Source organism: Microtus oregoni, unplaced genomic scaffold (genome assembly GCF_018167655.1).
Source record: "Microtus oregoni isolate MIOR12 unplaced genomic scaffold, Mior012 000057F_ref0000458, whole genome shotgun sequence".
In the NCBI taxonomy this organism is placed as follows: domain Eukaryota; kingdom Metazoa; phylum Chordata; class Mammalia; order Rodentia; family Cricetidae; genus Microtus; species Microtus oregoni.
The window spans coordinates 7,999,893-8,018,651 of NW_024543833.1; the positions used below are offsets into that span (position 1 = coordinate 7,999,893).

The window sequence follows — 18,759 nt, forward strand, 5'->3', positions numbered from 1 at the left end:
AAAATCTTATCTCTATCAAAATAAGTTCAACAGTACTGGTTTGATTTGGGGAGCGGGTGGTGGTGATAGTGTGTTTGCTTACAAAACCACTTTTACTGTGTAACATAAGATGTAGTCTTTCAATCACACAAAATGAACTATTTTAATACTCTTTTTTTGGTAAACTGTGACATTAACTACACTCACACTGCTATGCAGCCATCATCACTATAGTTCATTTTTGTCTCAAGCTCTGTGAACTCTAAATCCAAAACAACAAGAGTAACCAGATTGAGAATAAAGGTAGACACATAAAAGTCTTTATCTCCAAGTTAAGGCACACACTCGCCGGGAGTTTCTGATAATTCAGACAGAACAGAAGTAGAGACTACTCTGCCCCTTAGGGCTGGCAGACGCTGGTAAGCCTGCCAACTCCCAGGGGACAAGGAACAAATGGTCCCTTCCCCTTCGGGCACTAAGAAGGCTCATGATCTGCTTGGCAACCAGGGCATGGTTCAAAGATCTTTTCCCAAGATTTTGTTCATGATTCTTCTCTCTTGCTCCTACTGAAAAGCGGTTTATAGGATCTTTCAAAAGAAACACTCTAGGCAACTTTGGGGAGTGTGGGCTGAAGTCATCTATGGGTCATTCCAAGGGCATGACCTTGAAGACTAAGGCAGAGAACCAGAAGTTGCAGATTTGGGGTAGGCAGAAGGCCCTTCAGATCCTTCAGAACAGCGTCCTTCCTGTGTGTGCATGCGCACACTAGCCACGCCTCCAGGAAGACCAAAATCCACTTGCAAAACCAATAGGAGAAAGAAGGCATCCCAACTACTCAGTTTAAGGCTTCTTCCCTTTTACTCTTTAGTAGCTAAGAACATATGTCCGCCAGCACCCATAAAGAACTTTTCTTTTCAGATATCTGAAGACAATTAATTGACTCTTATCCTCCTCGTGGGTAAAATAAACATATGAGAGGCTTGCTACAAATTCTATAGAAATCGGATCCTCTGGCATAGCTCTCCAAGGTTAAACGGGTTTCCTCCTGTCATGGAAATGGTCTGCTTAAGCCTGTAAGAATTTTGTAGAACCTTGAGGTATCTAAGTGTGGTATCAGAGACAGCGAAGACACACATTCTTAACCTTGGCGGGATGCTCACCAAGTCACTCTGAAGTATAAGCTTCAGGCCCTCCCTAAATGTAGCAGGAGGTCTAAGGATGGAGGCTGATTGACAGTGTCTAAAATTCTTATTTCCCTCAGGCATGAGATACCAGGTCTTTGTTATGCCATAGTGTCTTATCTTCCAGCAGTGTACATATCTTCATCATTACACAATTGCCTCAACATGCTGGGAATAAAAGCTCTGTGGAAGAATAAAAACAGTATACTTAAGACCACCTAAGTTTTTAACTACCCTACATTACTTAACATGGAGGTGATGAACCTCACACGGTGCCTTTGGCCTGCCTGTGGCACAGCATGTACCAGAGTCTCTTGTATGCCTGTGGGAGGTGGACAAGGGTTTCCACCATCTCAGCTGAATGCTGGGAAGCAACCCACTAATTCAGAACACACTGGTTGTGAACAAGCAGCAACTGGCAAGTCAAAGGAACTGATGTTAGCATAGCCTTAAAAGGAAGGATTAACCAAGGCTCTCGGGAAATTGAATCATAAGCTTTAATAAATTTCACTACTTCAGACCATTAATTCTGTTCTGGGGGCTTATCCTACAGAAATAATCAAGCCTGCAGAAGGGCTTTTATGCACGAAGGTATTCATCAAGATGAAAAGGTGCATATTCAACGACCAGAAAGTGATTTTAAAAGTGTATAAAAGGATATTATACAGTAATTTAAAGCCATATTTATAAAAAATGTTCATACTGTAATACAAAAAGCGAATGATCCACTTCTACAATTGAACATGCATTATGAACACAGCTCTGGATGAGGAATTTTGCACAGGGGGAAAGATTGAAAGGATCTAAGTCGGATGCTAACAGAGAAAGTTTGTACAGGACGGCCATGAATTTGTAACTCATTTACTTCTTTTGACTTGTCTACGCTTTCCAAATCTTCTTACAATGAGCAGATATTACTTACAAAGCAAAGGTTTTGGATTTTTTTCTACAAATTATCACCTAAACAACTAAGATCATTTTTCAATATGTTCTGAGAACATCAAAAACAATCTATCAATTCCTGTATACATAGATTAGCCCAAGAAAACCCCACTGGAAAGATGATCTTCACCTAGGGGTAGAGCTACACTCACTCTGAGCAAAGGATGGAAGAGCAGATTTCTAACTACATGGTGAGGGAAGGGGAAAGGCCTCCCAAGTTTTCACCACCTTCAATGTCACAGACTTCAAACAAGCGATGGCCTTCCCATGCAAACATAGCCTCAGAGGTCACCTGCTCTTCCCACAGCCAGACTGCAGTCTCCTGAGCCTCGGCCTCCAAACAAAATCGCTTCCTACGTGATTATGGGACAGATTCTTTTAAGCTGAGGTATAATCAATGGCATAGTGATTTTTTTCCTTGTCCTGAAGCAAGAGTTAAAGCTAAGGACAAATGCCTTGAGTAGGGCACCATTGAGAACACACAAAGCAACATTCTCTCCTCTTAGCCTGGACAATTAGCAAACTCGCTCCCATCTTTACTTCAAGAGCACGTGGGATGAAAATGAAAAGAACAAAAAGCAACTAAGAAGTCAGCAGTATCTGTCTTTCACCGTCGAGGTCAACAGCTCCATCCAGTTGTTTATCTTTTCCATCACATCATAGAAACTGTGACAAGTGACACAAAGAGGAGCGGGGACAGGAGCTAAGCTAATGAGTCAAGGCTATGGGAACCCCCAGCAGGCTAGCCCAGTTTCTTAGCTACTTTTCCTAGTACTCAATAAAACACCCTGACAAAGGCAACTTAAGGGAGAATGGGTTAGTTGTGGCTCAGACATCTGAGTTACAATCCACTGTGACAGAGGGGTCACAACAGCAGAAGCGTGGGACAGCCGGTCACACAACAGCCACAGTCAAGCAGCAGAGAGTGATGAACGCTTGCACTCAGCTCCCCTATATACACTACTGGATCTTAGCCCAGGGAAAGGTGCCACCCACTGCCCACCTTATGAGTCACTTCAATCAGCATAGCCTCCCACAGGCATCTCCAGAAGCCATCTCCCAGGTGACTCTAGACCTCATCAGTTGACAGTTGAGATTAACCATCAGAGCCAAGTATTTACACATCCTTGATTTGTCTCACTAGTCACTTCCTAGAAACATGGGGAAGCTACAAGCCATCGTCCTGAACGCATACAATAGTACCAGGCACCCAATAGCATCTTATAATGAGATAGTTAAGGAAGGCGCAAACGGCACACCTTCATTTGAAACAGTCTCCCAGCCCATCTTTGGTCTCTCCTGAAACATCGTTCTCTCTATGATCCTGGCATTCTGCACTTCAAGGCTTTTATGGACACAAAAATCCGTGGTGTTGTTAGAATAAAGGTAGGTCCTGATTTGGCAGATTTAGCTGATGTGGAGACTGATGAAATTCTGATCTCTGAGGGCAAAATCCAGGTAGCTGTATGGTTCCCCCACTGAATCCAATATATATCTAGACGTGAATAGGACACTGAAAGCTGCAAAATGATTTAGTAAGTAAAGGCGTTTGCCACCAAGTCTGATGACCTGAGTCCACCCCCAGGTCACATATGAGAAAGAGTAAGAACTGACTCCCTCTGGTCTCTACATGTGCACCATGGCATTGTGTGTGCATGTATGTGCGTGCACACACACATGCTTAACTAAGTAAGCACTAACCGTGTTCGAGTAAGGTAGAAAGCAGTAGAGGAGGACACTGGAAGGGAAAACTAAAAAGAAGGCCACTGGCACTTCCAACTCTGGGCTCTACCAATCGTTCTCCATGGCCCAGCAACACCGTCATGACAGTACTGGCCTCAGAGGTGCTGTAAGATTAACAGAGGAAAGAAAAAGAAGAGAGAAAGAAAGCAGGTGAGACACTCAGGGCCCAGCATGCTGAGCTCTCAGACATATTAGCCACAGTCATCACTTTGCCACCAATACTGCCCTTGCTCGCATGACTGTTACTGAAGCAGGCTGACACAAGGAACAGATAAAAGAACGGCAAAGAATTAGAGCTCTGGAGAAAAGTATGAGATAAGAAAATGTGAGCCCGGGAGGAGGTGCCTGAGAGTAGCACCTCCCACCCCCAGCAAGCACAGGGTGGGTGGAGGGAGCTGCAGGGAGCAGATACAGTTGGTAATTACAGTAACAGCTATCCTTTCCTTGGGCTTTAATGTCTGAAAAGCCCTAGCTATGGTACCTAGCAGGGATGCTCCAAGCAGAATGTGGGGCTGCCTGTTACTTCATAGAAAGCCACACGTTGGCCTGTCTTTTTCTTTTTTCCCCTTGGGGTGAAGGGGCAGGAGGATTGGGTACCACCAAGTGGAAACCACAATGAACCGGATGGCAAGGCAAGATAGGACGCAGGCTCCGGAATCAGGGAGAAAATAACAAGTACAGGAACTAGTCAGATCCTTGGGAGCAGTGATGTCAGGGTTAACATCACTGGGATGTTCCTGTCTGGGTGATGAGCCCAGGGTTCCTCCTCCTCAAGTTTATCTTGTCCCATATCCTTTGCCTTTTCTATTCTGGTCCTCTCTTCTCAAACTGCTTTTAAGAGCCATTTGACATGCATCTCTACCCGGCTCTCATCCTTAGTTGCCTTCTGGATAGCAAGGAAGCTAAGTGACATCTGACCACAGAGATGCTTCAAAGTCACTACCCTCCACACGGAAGGGAGTATGACTTCCATGAGTAAGCAGGTTTTTTTAACCTAAACAACCAGAGGGGCATGGGTTAAGCAATTATTAGAAGGTGGAGATTACAGCCCAAGACATCTGAAGACGATTCTAGAGAGCTTGGCTTTGTCCTGTCTTCTGAGTCTATGTTTAAATATCTTTAGCCATGATCATTTGAGGATAACCTTCCCCATCACAGCTCCAGACAGAAAGGTATGAGATCAGGCCCCCCAGGTGACAGCCATGGTGCTGAAACCTTTAGAGTTGACCCATGCTCCCTCAGTGAGGATGAGGAGCGGTCAGGGCTGGACCTGGTCACCTAACTCCACATCTCATGCCAGTGTCCTTAGTCTTCCCGAGAGCAGTACGGCGGGGGGCCTAGGGCACCTTCATTAACAGAGACATGAGAAGGAACTGAGCGAGGAAAGCGTCTACCGAATGCCCCTGTGGCTCCCAATTCCTAACCTCGACTCCATTGTCCAGAGACCCCAACATCCTGACCCACTCTCGCTACAAAATTGGAAAAGCCAACAGTTCAAGATTCATAAGACATCAACACAGTTCACTTTTCCTACTCCTATTATCTTCTCTTTTAAGTAAAACACTCAAAACCCAAAAATGGCTCTTTTTACATAAATATTTTCCCGGATTCCATAAGCTTCTTTTTACATAAAATCATTTTCCCTAGGTTCCATACTATTCCCAACAAACAAGGAGCCATAGGTCCAGAAGACAAAGTTGTTTCCCAAATTAAATTAAAGAGCCAGAACTCAAAATCAAAAGTCTCCACAGCCATGGTTCTAACGTTAGCCAAAGTGACTCCTCATAAAATGTGCAAACTGCTGGCCAGTAGGGGAAAAAAAATCAACAATAAATCCTTATTTAGTCCTAGCTTCTCTGAAGGTTCATTTACAAGAGAGTGATCCTAATTGCAAAGTTAACTTGGCCACGGCGGCCCACCACCACATTAGCTAGCTCTTTGTCTGATAAACCAGAAGATGGAAAGTAAAAATGGGAAGGGAAAGGTTACTGGTCAGAAATGCATTTCCCCTTGGAGAGTTTTCCTAGCCCTTAAAAAAAAAAATCACTAATGCATTGTTCTGCAAATGATACAGCCCTATTTAGAGAAAGGCAGCAAAGTATACTATTATTTTGTCGAAATCGGTTACCATGGCAGCCTGAACCCTTGACTCTGCATGGCCTTCGGCTTATATGTTTAAATATACTTCTATGTTATATACAGTTGTTTGGTATTTTGTTACACAGTACCTGATAGTGAAATCAAAGCCTCCCAATTATGTGGAGGGTGTTCTCACCTGTGAACGCATTTGTGGCCTGAAAACCAGCTTCCGGCATACTGCTCCCCAGACAAGCCTGTGTTTCAATTCTTAACTAGTCCTGTTGTGAAGAAACCGCCCGGGCAAGGCCTCAGGTCACTTCCATCTTAGCCTGTCCAAGTCCATCACTCTGCTGGTCCAACTTGGGGGAGCATCTGATGCCCGCCGGCTGTGCTCCCACACCCTGTGAGCAGGCACTACCTAGATGGCACACAGTCCAACAGCATGTGGGGCACACAGTCACATCAGCCGTCCAGCCAGAGAGTTGAAGCCATGGTGAGGTCAGGAACGAAGAAGCTGTCCTGCTGAAATCCCGCTGTCCCACCTCAAAACAAAGGGCTCCTCGGCCTCCTGGCAGCCAGCATCTCCCAAGAAGTAGGCAGTCGCAGCCTCACCAGGGGCTCTCAGGATGTTCGGAGCAGGTACTCTCTGCGCTCTGCTTCTTCTGTTCTGGCTGAAATTAAGAAGAAAGAAGTCATTTTCTTCAGGACCGTGGGAACCAGTGAGAGCAACAGACCTGCTGGGCATGGTGGTGTATACCTGTCATCCCAGTCCTGGGAGGCTGAGACAGTCACAGAGGAGGAGAAGCAGACTTTACATCGAGAGGCCTTGCCTCACAAAACAACACACCAGCAGATTAATAGGCCGACAAAATTAAAAATTAAAACACAGCTCAGCTATGACCATGACCCTTCTGTGAACACTGGGGTAACTGGTGAGGGGGACACCCCCATTTATAACTCTCAAACACATTATCCATTTTAAGCCACTCTAATAGCAGATATAAGCCCACACTCTCCAAACATCTTTCTTCAGCTACTTAGACTTCACACACACACTTAAGGAACTGATTTCCTGGGGTCTTAGAAGTGGTCTTTAGTTCCTGTCAACTGACATCGGTGCTCCAAGAATGAGGAATTAAGATCTGAAGGAAGCTTACACTGTAGTGAAGTGAAGCTTACCCAAGGGATGAAAGGTGATTTCAACCTTATCAGAACACATGATACAGCCCACCAACAGAATGAAGACAATTCCAAACCACCAGCTACAGAGAAGCAGAAAAGACATTTAATAAACTTCACGATTCCCCAACCCTGGGAGAAAAGCCCTCAGCATTAGGTTTAGAAAGAACACACTTCAGCACAAAAAGGTGACATAGAGCTGCAGCCAATACCATTCCAATGAGAAAGGCTGAAAAGTTTTCATCTAAGACCAGGAACAAGGCAAGCACATCTATCAACACCACACCCACTCACCATAGCATCCGACGCCCTAGCTGGAGAAAAAAGGCAAGAGAAAAAAATGAAAAGCATCCAATTTAGAAATGAAGCCAAACTGTCCTTGCTGGCAGACACCTGGGATTCTATATGCAGAAGAACATAGTCTACTGAAGATTGCTAGAACTAATACATTTAGTAAAGTTGAGAGCTAAAATATCAACATTTTATAAAAATAAGAACCATTTTTATGTATCAGTGCAAACTTACTAAGAAAGAAATAAAAATATTCCAATTCACAATGCCTACAGGAAGCCGGTGGTGGTGGTGTATGCCTTTAATCCCAGCACTCGAGAGGCAGAGGCAGATGGACCTCTGTGAGTTTGAGGCCAGCCTGGTGTACAAAGCAAGTTCTAGGACAGCCAGGGCTGTTACAAGGAGAAACCCTGTCTCAAAAAAAAAAAAAAAAAAAAAAAAACCAAAGAAGGAGAAGAACACAGACAGAAGATAGACAGACAAGCAGAAAGAATGAGGGTGGGAGGGAGGCAGGAAAGGAGGAAGGAAGGGAAAAAAACAATGTCAACAAGAATGAGGAGGAAGAATAGAAGGGAAAGAAAGAAAGAGGGAAGGAAGGAGGGCGGGAAGGAAGGAAGGCGAGAAAGAAGACAGAATCTAATGTTGGGAACAGAAGGCAGCGAGGGCCAGTTTATGCTTACACAAGATAGAACTGATGTGGACATCTGGTGAGCTGGGGGTCAGCACAAAATGACTGACACCAGATGTCTGGGGAACCCCAAAAGTAAACAGTGATCTCCTCCACTGTGTAACTATTGCTCACAGAATGCCATTTTTGTGTGAGTTCTGTATAAATATAGCCTTGCGGCCAGAGGCATAAGCTTTGCCAGCCTGCCTGTGTGTTTGTCTCTATATGTTGTCTACTTCTACTTCTATGTGGCCTGTGTACCAACTTGTATATGCACTTACGTGTGCCCGTGTGTAACCCATGTGTGACACCACGTGCCTGGGTGCCAGCCAGCAGCTACTTGTCTGGAGGCCCCTGGGCTGGTGAATTAAGTGTGTCTTATATGCCTGAAGCTCCTCACAGTCGCTCTGAATTCCCAGCCGCCATGCACCCTCCTCCATTCCTGGCATTACACTACATTTGAAACAATGCATTTAACAAATGAAGTAAGAATTTTTACAATATAAAGTTGCAAAACACTGATGAAGCATATTGAAGTGAACACACATATACACAACTGGAAAGATAGACCGTGTCCATGCATTAGAAGAATTACTATTGCCAAAATGATCATACCCTCCAACATGATTTACAGATTAAATATAATACCCATGAAAACAGCAATGTCATTCCTTCTGAGTTAGGAAACTAGATCCTAAATCCAGGACTGGAGCGGTGGCTCAGCAATTAAGATTACTTGCTGCTCTTTTAAAAGACCCAAGTTCAGTTCCCAGCTCATAGCTTCCTAGAACCCCAACACCAAGGTATCTAGTTCTCTCTTCTGACTTTCTTGGATGCTCACAAACCCACGACACACATACACTCATGCACATTCACGCACACAAAGAGTCTTAAAAATATTTATCTTCTAAAGGATCTTTTAATTTGTCCGATTACAAAGCCGGTGTGAGCAGATTATGAGACATCTAGATACCTAAACTAAACAAAACAGCAAAGCACCAGAAGGAAATAGCACACTGACTTACGTGGCAGAAGAAAGAACCCAAAAGTGCACATATTTACAGCCAACTGGTCTTTAACAAAGGCACCAAAAACACACATTGAGGAAAAAACTAGTCTCTTCAATAAAAAGTGCTGAGAAAACTGGAAATTCATATTCAAAAGAATGAAACTGGACCCCCATCTCTCACCACATAGAAAAAGCAATCCCAAGTTCAGCACGGATAGAACTATAAAAGACTTGGCATTTGTTAATATTGCCTTTTGGTTTGGTTTGGTTTTATATGCCCCTAGAAGCACAGGAAACAAAAGGCAAAATTAATGAATGAACTTAACATCAAACTAAGACTGTCTTTCGCATTACTAAGATAGTCAACAGAGCACAAAGACAACCTACACAATGAGAGGAAATCCATGCTCCTCAGACCAAGGAGAAACATCCAGAATATACACCAGGGGAAAAAATTATATATATGATAGGCTGAAGCCATGACTAGAAAGACCTTTGGAGAACATATGAAAACAGCCAGGAGTAGAAGAGCAAATGCCTGTGAGAGACCGGAGCCTGGCTCCCCAGTTCTTCACGCAGTCTTCTCCATACAGTAGACCTGACCACAGGACACAATTCTCTCCCTGCACGTCTCACGAGGACAAAGGCGGTGGCTATTTGATTCTCTAAACCTCCTCAGCACACACAGCCCTCCCTTTGCTGATAGGTGCCCAGTGAAGAAATCCTGAAGGAGTATCTCAACGAAGGAAAGAGATGGTTTAGCACAATGCTTCCGAAATACTGTTCCTCCCACGAGGTAAATAGGCACAGAGACAAAAGTTCAGAAAGTATTTGTTAAATAAACCCACCCCAAGCCTTGAACTTACGAATGCTATGCACCAAGCTGTCTTCAGCTCTGACCCTCTTGACTAGAAGAGGGGTGTCTTTCACCCCCTAGTGGGGCTATTTTGGTCACACCGAGTACCCTGTCCAGGAAAGACCTTTAGAGGCCGGTGACTAGAAGTTCTTTCAATTGCAGCATCTAGTCTCATTTATCAAGACTTCAGAGGTAGAAAAACCTACCCTACAGAGGCTAACTGGCCCAACTGTCCAGTGTGTAGGAGAGCCACGTCGTACATGTGTCGCTGGTACAGTTCTCCTCAGCCTCTGAACCCGGGGGTAGTTCTCTACTCCCAAAGCCTGAGGCTTGGTAAGAATATCGAGGTGGGAGGAGACTTACCGAGTACAAAAGGTCACAGGCTCAGCCTGAGCCACACACACAAAATCACACCCTCTGAAGATAGCCCATTGGCATCACACACACACACACACACACACACACAAAATTTATGCTTGCTCAGATGTTCTATTTATCCTGGAAAGGTGGGAAGGACTAACCAGGAAATAAATTCACTTAATACTGAACTTGAACGTCTTGAAACACTTTCAAAACAGAGCAACAGTAACTAAGGAAATAGAACATACCCAGTGGAAAAACACCCCCACAGGAAGGAACATTTTTAAAAACATAAACACTCCCAAAATCAAACTGAGTAAGTCGGAGGATAAGTTTGCCTTGCTAGCTGTTCATAAAAACTTATGTGAAATACAGTCCTCCTGGGAATCATTCAAGAATGAAAACTTCATTTTGCTTTCAGCTTACACACACACACACACACACACACACACACACACACACACATCCATGATAGAAACAGACTTGAAATTCAGGAAGCAGGAAGGTCGCACAGTGGGCACAGGGGCCAAAGCCCAACTGAGAAGTGCCAAATCTTTTCTTTCGAAATCAAGTAACATGCAAAAAAATTATAGCATACAAAGAGTCAACACTGAGCTTGTATTTTTATTTCCTTTCACTGAGGGCCGACTGTTTCACTGGCAGAGTGTCAGTTACCTAGGTGATGGCTAGCCTAAGCAACAGAAAGCTGCAGGCCATCGAGGCCAAGACATGGCCCATGTCTGATAACCTTTCATTCCCCCCAGGAAGAGAAAAGCCACACCAAAAACTGAAGAGGTGCTTCTCAACTTGGGCAAACTGAAAATGGAGCACATTTGAGAATTCTATCATGACATTAGCAGAATGTCTCAAATGCTGCTGGTACCTTTAAACCCAATGTGGCTATGGATTTTTCTTGAGGCAGATGTGAGAAAAAGAAAGCTAAGGGGTCCACATCCAACATGGGCTGCAGTCACTTAGATCCTCTTCCCAAAGGGCATATGGTAGAGACTTGGGCAAGGGCCAATCCAACTAAAAATTAGGGGGAGAGGGAAGGGAAAAGGAGAGCAGAGTGAGGAGGAGAAGGAAGAGGAGGAGGAAGAAAGGGAGGGAAGAGGGGAAAGGAGAAAAGAAACAAAGAGACAAGAAAGGCAAGGGGAAAAGAGAGGATGGGAGGGAGAGAGAGGGGAGAGAGGGAGAGAGGGGAGGGAGGGGGGAGAGGGGGAGAGAGAGGGAGAGGGAGAGAGAGAGAGAGAGAGAGAGAGAGAGAGAGAGAGAGGATGATATTTGTTTAAGGAAAAACACAAGTGTCTAGGGAAAGCTCCACTCCTGAACTCTGTCCCATATATCAGACTTGGTCAAGTCCCTCCACCTGTCTAGACTCCCATTTCCTTATTTCTAAACGGAGAAGGTGAAATCCAAGAACCTTCCCAATCTGAATATCCCTCTGTGGCTGCGTGCCTGGTCAAGGGAGACAAGACAAACATACACGAGAAGCACATGGTGCCTAACCACAGAGGCTCTGCATGGGTGTCTGGTCTCCGTGTTCGTCAAAGAAGTATGTGCCTACCATGTGGGGAGGCTGAGCTTGTGTGCAAGGAATTCTCCACGGTACTTTCATTTTTGTGACATGGGGGTATAACACAGCAGGTAGCTTTTGTATTGCAGTCTCAAAGCTATCCTAGCTTGGGGTAGCTCAGCAGGCGCTGATTCTGTCTTCAGAATTCAGTAGCGCCTCCTTTAGGCAAATAATTCAGGAAGCAAGTGCAACATTCAATCACACAGATAAGCTGCAGAAAAGCGATTATTATGATATTCCTTAAAAATGTTGCTATGGCAAATATAATGGTGGATAAAACATAAATAAGGTGTAATCTGATGCTCAACTCCAACTTAAAAAAAAAGGGGGGGGGGGGTTGCCAAAAAATGAAAAAAAATAAAACTATCCTTTATGAATAGATAAGTCTGATTACTGCCTCACGTGATCAGCAGCAGAGGAAGCCATATGGATCCATCTACCATATCCCTCATTCACGGATGAGAAAACTCCAGAGGTTCACAGAAAGTCGGGAACAAATCAAAAGTTAGTATGTTGATGTATACGAAGCCAAGATTAAAACCAGGCGTTTGGATACAGGTCCAAACTCCAAAATGTTCTGCACAGGCACACAGACCCAAGGGAGAAGCTGGCCCAGTGAGGAAGGTGCCTGGGGGCTGAAAGTAGGGATTATATACCAGTACAAACCTGCTGTCTGGGAAATGGAATACTGACATGATCTCCACTCCCTAAGGTCAAAACTGGTCGTGTGGGTATGCCCACAATGCTCACATGAAGAAGGAAAAAGGTCTGGGCTTGCCAAAGAGTCGGAAAGTCCTCTAAAGGTCCCTTTAAACAACATCTGACCTGTCCTAAACACTTGAACTGCGGGTGCAAAGGGGGCTGTGTGAGACTCTGTCACTCCCACCCCACTCAAGGCTCGTTCCCACCCCCAGACTAGACGATCATCCTTATCTCCTACAAAACTTCCCTTCAGATAAAATTGACTTAAAATGGGCATGGCAGGCAAACGAAAGGTCAGCAAAGGGTCAGCATTGGGTGCAAAGTGAGAAGAGTAAGACTAAGGGAGACCATGGACCCATCTGCCTTCCCCTGCCTAGCCACCCTATCCGCAGTTCACAGCAGGCCCTGACAGAAAACCATGCCTGCTCCGCGATTACATGCCCTCCTTTCTGGACTACTGGACACCAGAAAAGCTCCATGCACACAATATTTCATAGACAATTTGTGTGGCCATTATTTGACCATATTAGGTGCTGAGAAGAAGACAGAAGAAAGCAAACAAAGCAAGCTTCTACACACAAGACACTTAGGTTTTTTCTGCCTTGGCAGTCTACGGAAGGGCTCCTGAAGATTTTGTAACTATCCCTGGCATTGACGATGGAGACCAGAATATAGCGAGTGCCCAATAAATACAAGCTGGACTTCCCTGGAACCTATCTTTAATACCCGAGTTATCTTTTCAATCCACTGCCTCGGCCCTGCATCACTGTAGAAGCACCAAGGTCACCATAGTCAAGAAGGCTAACGGCTGCAAGGATCTAACTCTAGAGCAATCCTGGGTGGGCTCTGAGCCCTTCACCACTTAAAACACAGACGTTTTCCACACACTGGGCCAGAGAACACTTACTTAATGCCAGCCCCAACTTGTAGCCTCCATTACCTCAGATATAAATTATGAAGGATGATGACATCTGCCCTGTGAATTATTACACATTTAAACAGAAAATAAGGATGAAGCACTAATACCCAGTGAGTTCTGAGGAATCACAGCCCTACGGTTACTATGAACTTCCTCAGCAAATGACTTATAAGTTAGGGTTTGGAGAAAATGAGTTGTTACATCCACCTCCGGTCCATATGTAACCCAACTGGATACAAAATCATTTTCATGTTATGGTTTGTCAGTTGATTTCTCTTGATTTTTTTTAAAGTTATCAATAGACAAAATCACCCTATGTCAGCTAAATTTAACAACAGGCGAAAAGCAAGTGAGAGGGTAGGAAATTAGAGAGGATGTGTGGGTGAAGGCTTAGGAGTGAAATGTGGCACAACGGGAGAGAGAATTCTGCCTTTAAAAGCAAGAGGCTTCTTGAACCCCACTCTTTTCATGGTTTCATACCAAAATATCAAAATGCGAAAGCAGCGTTGGAAAGGGGATCTGAGGTTTTACATCTCCTTGTCAGAAAAGTTACTCTAGGCTAGTGTGCCTTCCCTCCTGCATCCCTGAGCGATTTGCTGTCGTGTAAAATGCTAAGTTGTTTTCTATGGCCTTCACAAACATTCCTCAAGCTTTTTCAAACACCTAGAAATAGAACTAGATGAAGACAACATGCCACCAACATGCTACCAACCTCTCCTGACAAACTTGGAAGGAGTGTCCCAGAGCCCAAACTCCAGGCTGCCCCATCCTCACCAGTGCCGACTCCTGGCTCATAGTGAACAGAATCGAGAAAAGCAGAACAACCAATTCTCATACCACCATTGCTCATCTGGCATCCGGTCATACACCCATGGTACCCAGCATAGATCACTTCTGACCATTTACAAGGTCCAGCCTTGTCCATGGTAAATGCAGTGGTTCTGTGTACACCAGCGGGATGTTAGAGCAGAAGAGCCAAAAATGGAGTACAAAAAATCTGATCAACAGCTTTGCATGTATGTGGTGTGTGTGTGTGTGTGTGTGTGTGTGTGTGTGTGTGCATCCCATACCTGTGAGGCATAGCATTCCTTAATCTCCATATATATATATACACACACACACACACACACACACACACACACACGTGCACGCATGCACACACCCCTCAGGATTACTTAGTAGCCTGTCTTCTGAAGGAATAATTAAAGCCCCAAAGCCCATTAAAGTCTTGTTAACCACTGGGAAGAAGAAAGGTTGTCATGGCCTATACTGTGGGCACAGATTCAGCCTCTTTCCTCCACTCCCAATTCAATCATTCTGTGCTTTCTTGTTGTTTATAGGAACCAGAATAAATATGCAATTAATAACACACCATACTTCAACCACCTGGGAGAAATGTGGGGTCTCATACAAAACTTCGAGATAATATCTAGTTGAGTCTTGCAAGAGAATGGCTTGGAATTCCATGGGCAAAGCGCAAAGCCATCTTTTGAGACATACCAAGTTCTAAAACCCAGTCAGCCTCTATTGGTGGAACAACTTACTCAGGCCACAGAAATCCAAAGAGATGAACGATATGGATGTTTAAATGCTGCTACACAAAATGGTACCGTCTAAGGTTGGCTCCAGAGCTGACACCAGCAGCAACTGGCCCAAGAGTGTAACGAATGAGCTCTCACTCACCACTACTTATACTACCGAATGCTACATCTGTGAGAAGCCTTGTCACACCAAACCATCTGATGAGACACCCCGACTCCATATATCTTAAGGGAAATATTAATTTTCCTAGGAGGTTGGACATGGAGGAGTTGTGAATGTGTGTCTGCCTTGAAGAGCAGCCATTTTTCCACACTGGACCTGGAAGGATCAGAGAAGCCTCTCACGCACCTGCATCACGCACCCGCATCACGCACCCGCATCACGCACCTGCCACCTTGCCAGGCTACAGAAGCACCAATGAGCAGCTAGAAGGGGTGATTGCTTTCCTAAGGGTGCTCAAGTCAGCAAGAGGCTGTTACATACATTCACTATTCAACACTTAGTGATATCTGCCTTAATGCATCTATAACCAGACCCAAGCCACAGAATTCCCAGATGTCAGCAAGAACTCCAGATACAAGAGGCAACGACCACCAAACCCGAAGCTTGAAATCACACACTGACCACACCAACATGGACCCTCCTAGCCTGACAGCCAGCCTCCTATACATTTAAAACCTGGGGCTGGAGAGATGGCTCAGAAGAGAGCTTGCTGTTCTTCCAGAGGACCTGCTTCTTCTGTGGGACACCTGTGCACAAGTCACACACACACTACACACACGCACACTCCATACACACACACACCCTACACACACACACACACACACACACCATACACACAGAGAGACTTTTAAAACTTTAAACTATTCCCCCTTCAGTCCTGCCTTTTTAACCTACCAAAATCCAACCCTTATTTGTTCCTTGCCCACCCTGGAGTCAACACCTAAGAAATGACTTACTGAACTCTTACTCTTTCTCAGCAAACTTCTGCAGCCAGAGGCCCGGGGATCCAAAGCCCTGGGCAGCCAGACTAAAGAGGCAGGTAAGGGAGAAACCGGAGACATGTGACTGGGAGGAGACTTTATTACAGTGCACAGCCACGTCTCTGCATTTCTCCCTGCAGTTTTGAAAAGTAAACACGGCCTCCCAAACGACACCTATGAAGAACAACTTTCATACCTCATGGGGTAGCAAGCTGTGGCGCTTTTAGCTGGCTGGAGGAAATGATAAACAGAATGAAGGGGTGGGTGCTGAAGGGAGCTCTCATTAGACAAGTACTCTCTCTAAAATTCCCTTGGCACCTGCACATCTGTTACCACTATGCGGGCGCCTTGAACGCCAGGACAGGCACAGCTTTGGAGTCATACACCAGAGTGAGAATGCCAGGTCGGCTGAGCAGCTCACCAAAGCTGCCTCAGGCACATGACATAACCTGTCTGAGCCTCAGAATTCCGTTCCCTAGACTGCAGCACTGACAGACTGCGTGGCAGAGTGATGAAGGATGAGGGAACAACACAAAAGACCCATGCATCCTCCATGGACACCTAGTGACTCCTTCCCAGACAGCAGGGGCTCAGGGTAGCATTGTGTGATGTTGTTTGAGCCTCAAGAAGATGCAGCATGGTCCTTCAATGGTAAGGGTCTGGGAGGAGAACATAAGCTGCTTAGGTAAGGGGAGGAGAGGGGAAAGCTGAAACAGCAGAAAGGTCCTAATGGATTCCAACACACAGCTGAATGCACACTGATTTAACCAAGGCCTGCCTTCATCAGAGTTTATAAGTGTGGCCATCAACATACATAGATCTAATCTACATGGGATATAGAAAAAGACAAGATCTCCTGAGTAAATTGGGAGCATGGGGACCTTGGGAGAGGGTTGAAGGGGAGGGGAAAGGCAGGGAGGGAAGCAGAGAAAAATGTAGAGCTCAATAAAAACCAATATAAAAATTAGTGCGGTCGTCAAATAGTTACTTAGAGATGTCAGTACTGTTGGTTTACTTTTTTCTTATTGCTGATGAAACCTCTCCATCTTAGTCATGTGACTACTCTGGGACCCTGGTCCCTCGTGTGTCCCTTGAGGCCCTAGACCGCCTTTCCATTGCAACCGAGAGAGAGTCAGCCACCATGTAACACACAATGACTAACAAGCTACGAGGGTTCCCCCATCTGAGAAGTCACTCTCTCTTACCTGAAATGACTCATCTCTATACTTCTTTTGAATAAAACCATGTTATTATGTTCAATAAAACCACACAAAAAATAATAGCTAAAGACAGTTTTTAAATAACCTATACCAACACCTAAAAATGGTTTCCTAGAGGAAAAAGAAAATATTGGCAAGGATATTTATGGAGCTTCCTCTTACTGCCCCCTCCCTCCCCTACAGATAAATGTCGCTACATTTAGAGAGACAAGAACTCTCCTGGTCTAGCTGTAAACTTGGGCAAAGTAGGTTTTATAGAGTACAGAGGCTGCCATTGAAATTTAAAAGCAGTCTAGTTACTCCACGACCATCCCTTTTCCCTTCTAGTTCCCATGGAAACAGACCTTCCATCACCAAAAAACAGGGTAAAGATAGCACCATGCCCAGTCTCCACACCCTCCCCCATCTGTTTCCATGGGAACTGGAAGAGAAAGGAATGGAGGTTGGGTATCTAGACTGCCTGCAAACATCCAGTCATGCCAGAAGCTGTGCCTGCGGGCCTCTATGAACCCTGTAGAAATAAAACAGAACCTCAGAGAACAAGGCCGGCTGGCCTACGTGAGTCAAGTCAGCTGTGACTTCCCTTCTCAAACATCCCTTCAGCCAATCAGAGAGAGGAATCCCATCACACCAATGGGTCTGCACCTCATGGACTGGTACCCCTGGGAGCTGGGACAACAGCTCTGTGCTCTTTCATAGCTCCAAAAGGTGATTCCGACATTGACCCCTTCTGGAAAACTAGCGTCCTGTGCGAGCTGGAGCTTCCCAAAATTTTAATATGCTCGTGAATTCTGCGGGAATTTTGACAAACCAGAGTTAAGTCCAGCATATCTGAGACAGGGCCTAAAATGATATATTGCCAAACAAATCCCAGGGGGTGTTGAATGCGGGTCAGTTTCCAACTATGTCCGAGCAGGGAGATCCTAGAATCCAGTAAACTCAGCCCTAGAGGCTTCTCCACAAGGCAAAGCTGGAGACTGCAGTCACTTCTGCACAGCGCGCATCGCTACCTTCCCCTCAGGCCTCTGAAGCAGGCTGTGTTGGCCTTAGAGCTGATGAGGACTTCACGTCTGCTTCCTATTATTCCTCAAGTTCTTTCTGTTCCCTAGAGATGACTAGGTAGATCAGAAGAACAGATTAACAGAACACTTAAAAAATCATACAAGAATGTAAATTAGAATAGCCACTCTGGAAGTCAGCACAAAAATGTCTCAGAACACTAAAAACACAATTACAGCCTGTTCTAGCTATCTATATCACTCTTGAGAATCTACCTCGCAAAGTCAACATACCACAGAAATACCTATACAGACGTTTGTTGTGGCGATATTTACAGGATTCAAGATACGGAATCAGTTTTGCTGTCAATAGATAAGTAAGTAAAAGTTGATTGATATATACACACAGTACGAATCTTACATCACAGTATCTGTCTTATTCACACACAGCCTGTATCTTACATCATGGTATCTGTCTCATTCTGGAGAAAACAGGACGGTCTAGACCTTCATCACTTAAGTTCAATAGCACA

The 18,759-nt window shown here is 44.9% G+C and overlaps 1 protein-coding gene across 14 annotated transcripts in view; it reads right to left on the bottom strand.

Annotated features, from left to right (window-relative positions):
* Positions 1 to 18,759, bottom strand: part of Ldlrad4 (low density lipoprotein receptor class A domain containing 4) — a 323,747-nt gene that overhangs the window by 199,903 nt on the left and 105,085 nt on the right. For 12 of the 14 annotated variants that reach the window (XM_041639126.1, XM_041639127.1, XM_041639129.1 and 9 more), the window contains one exon: positions 6,121 to 6,595. In XM_041639126.1, the coding sequence (XP_041495060.1) occupies positions 6,121 to 6,160 (40 nt within the window). In that variant the 5' untranslated portion in view covers positions 6,161 to 6,595. Of the gene's footprint in view, positions 1 to 6,120; positions 6,596 to 9,936; positions 9,956 to 10,132; positions 10,189 to 18,759 lie in introns of those variants that run through there. The other 2 variants (XM_041639133.1, XM_041639137.1) reach the window with 2 other exon arrangements.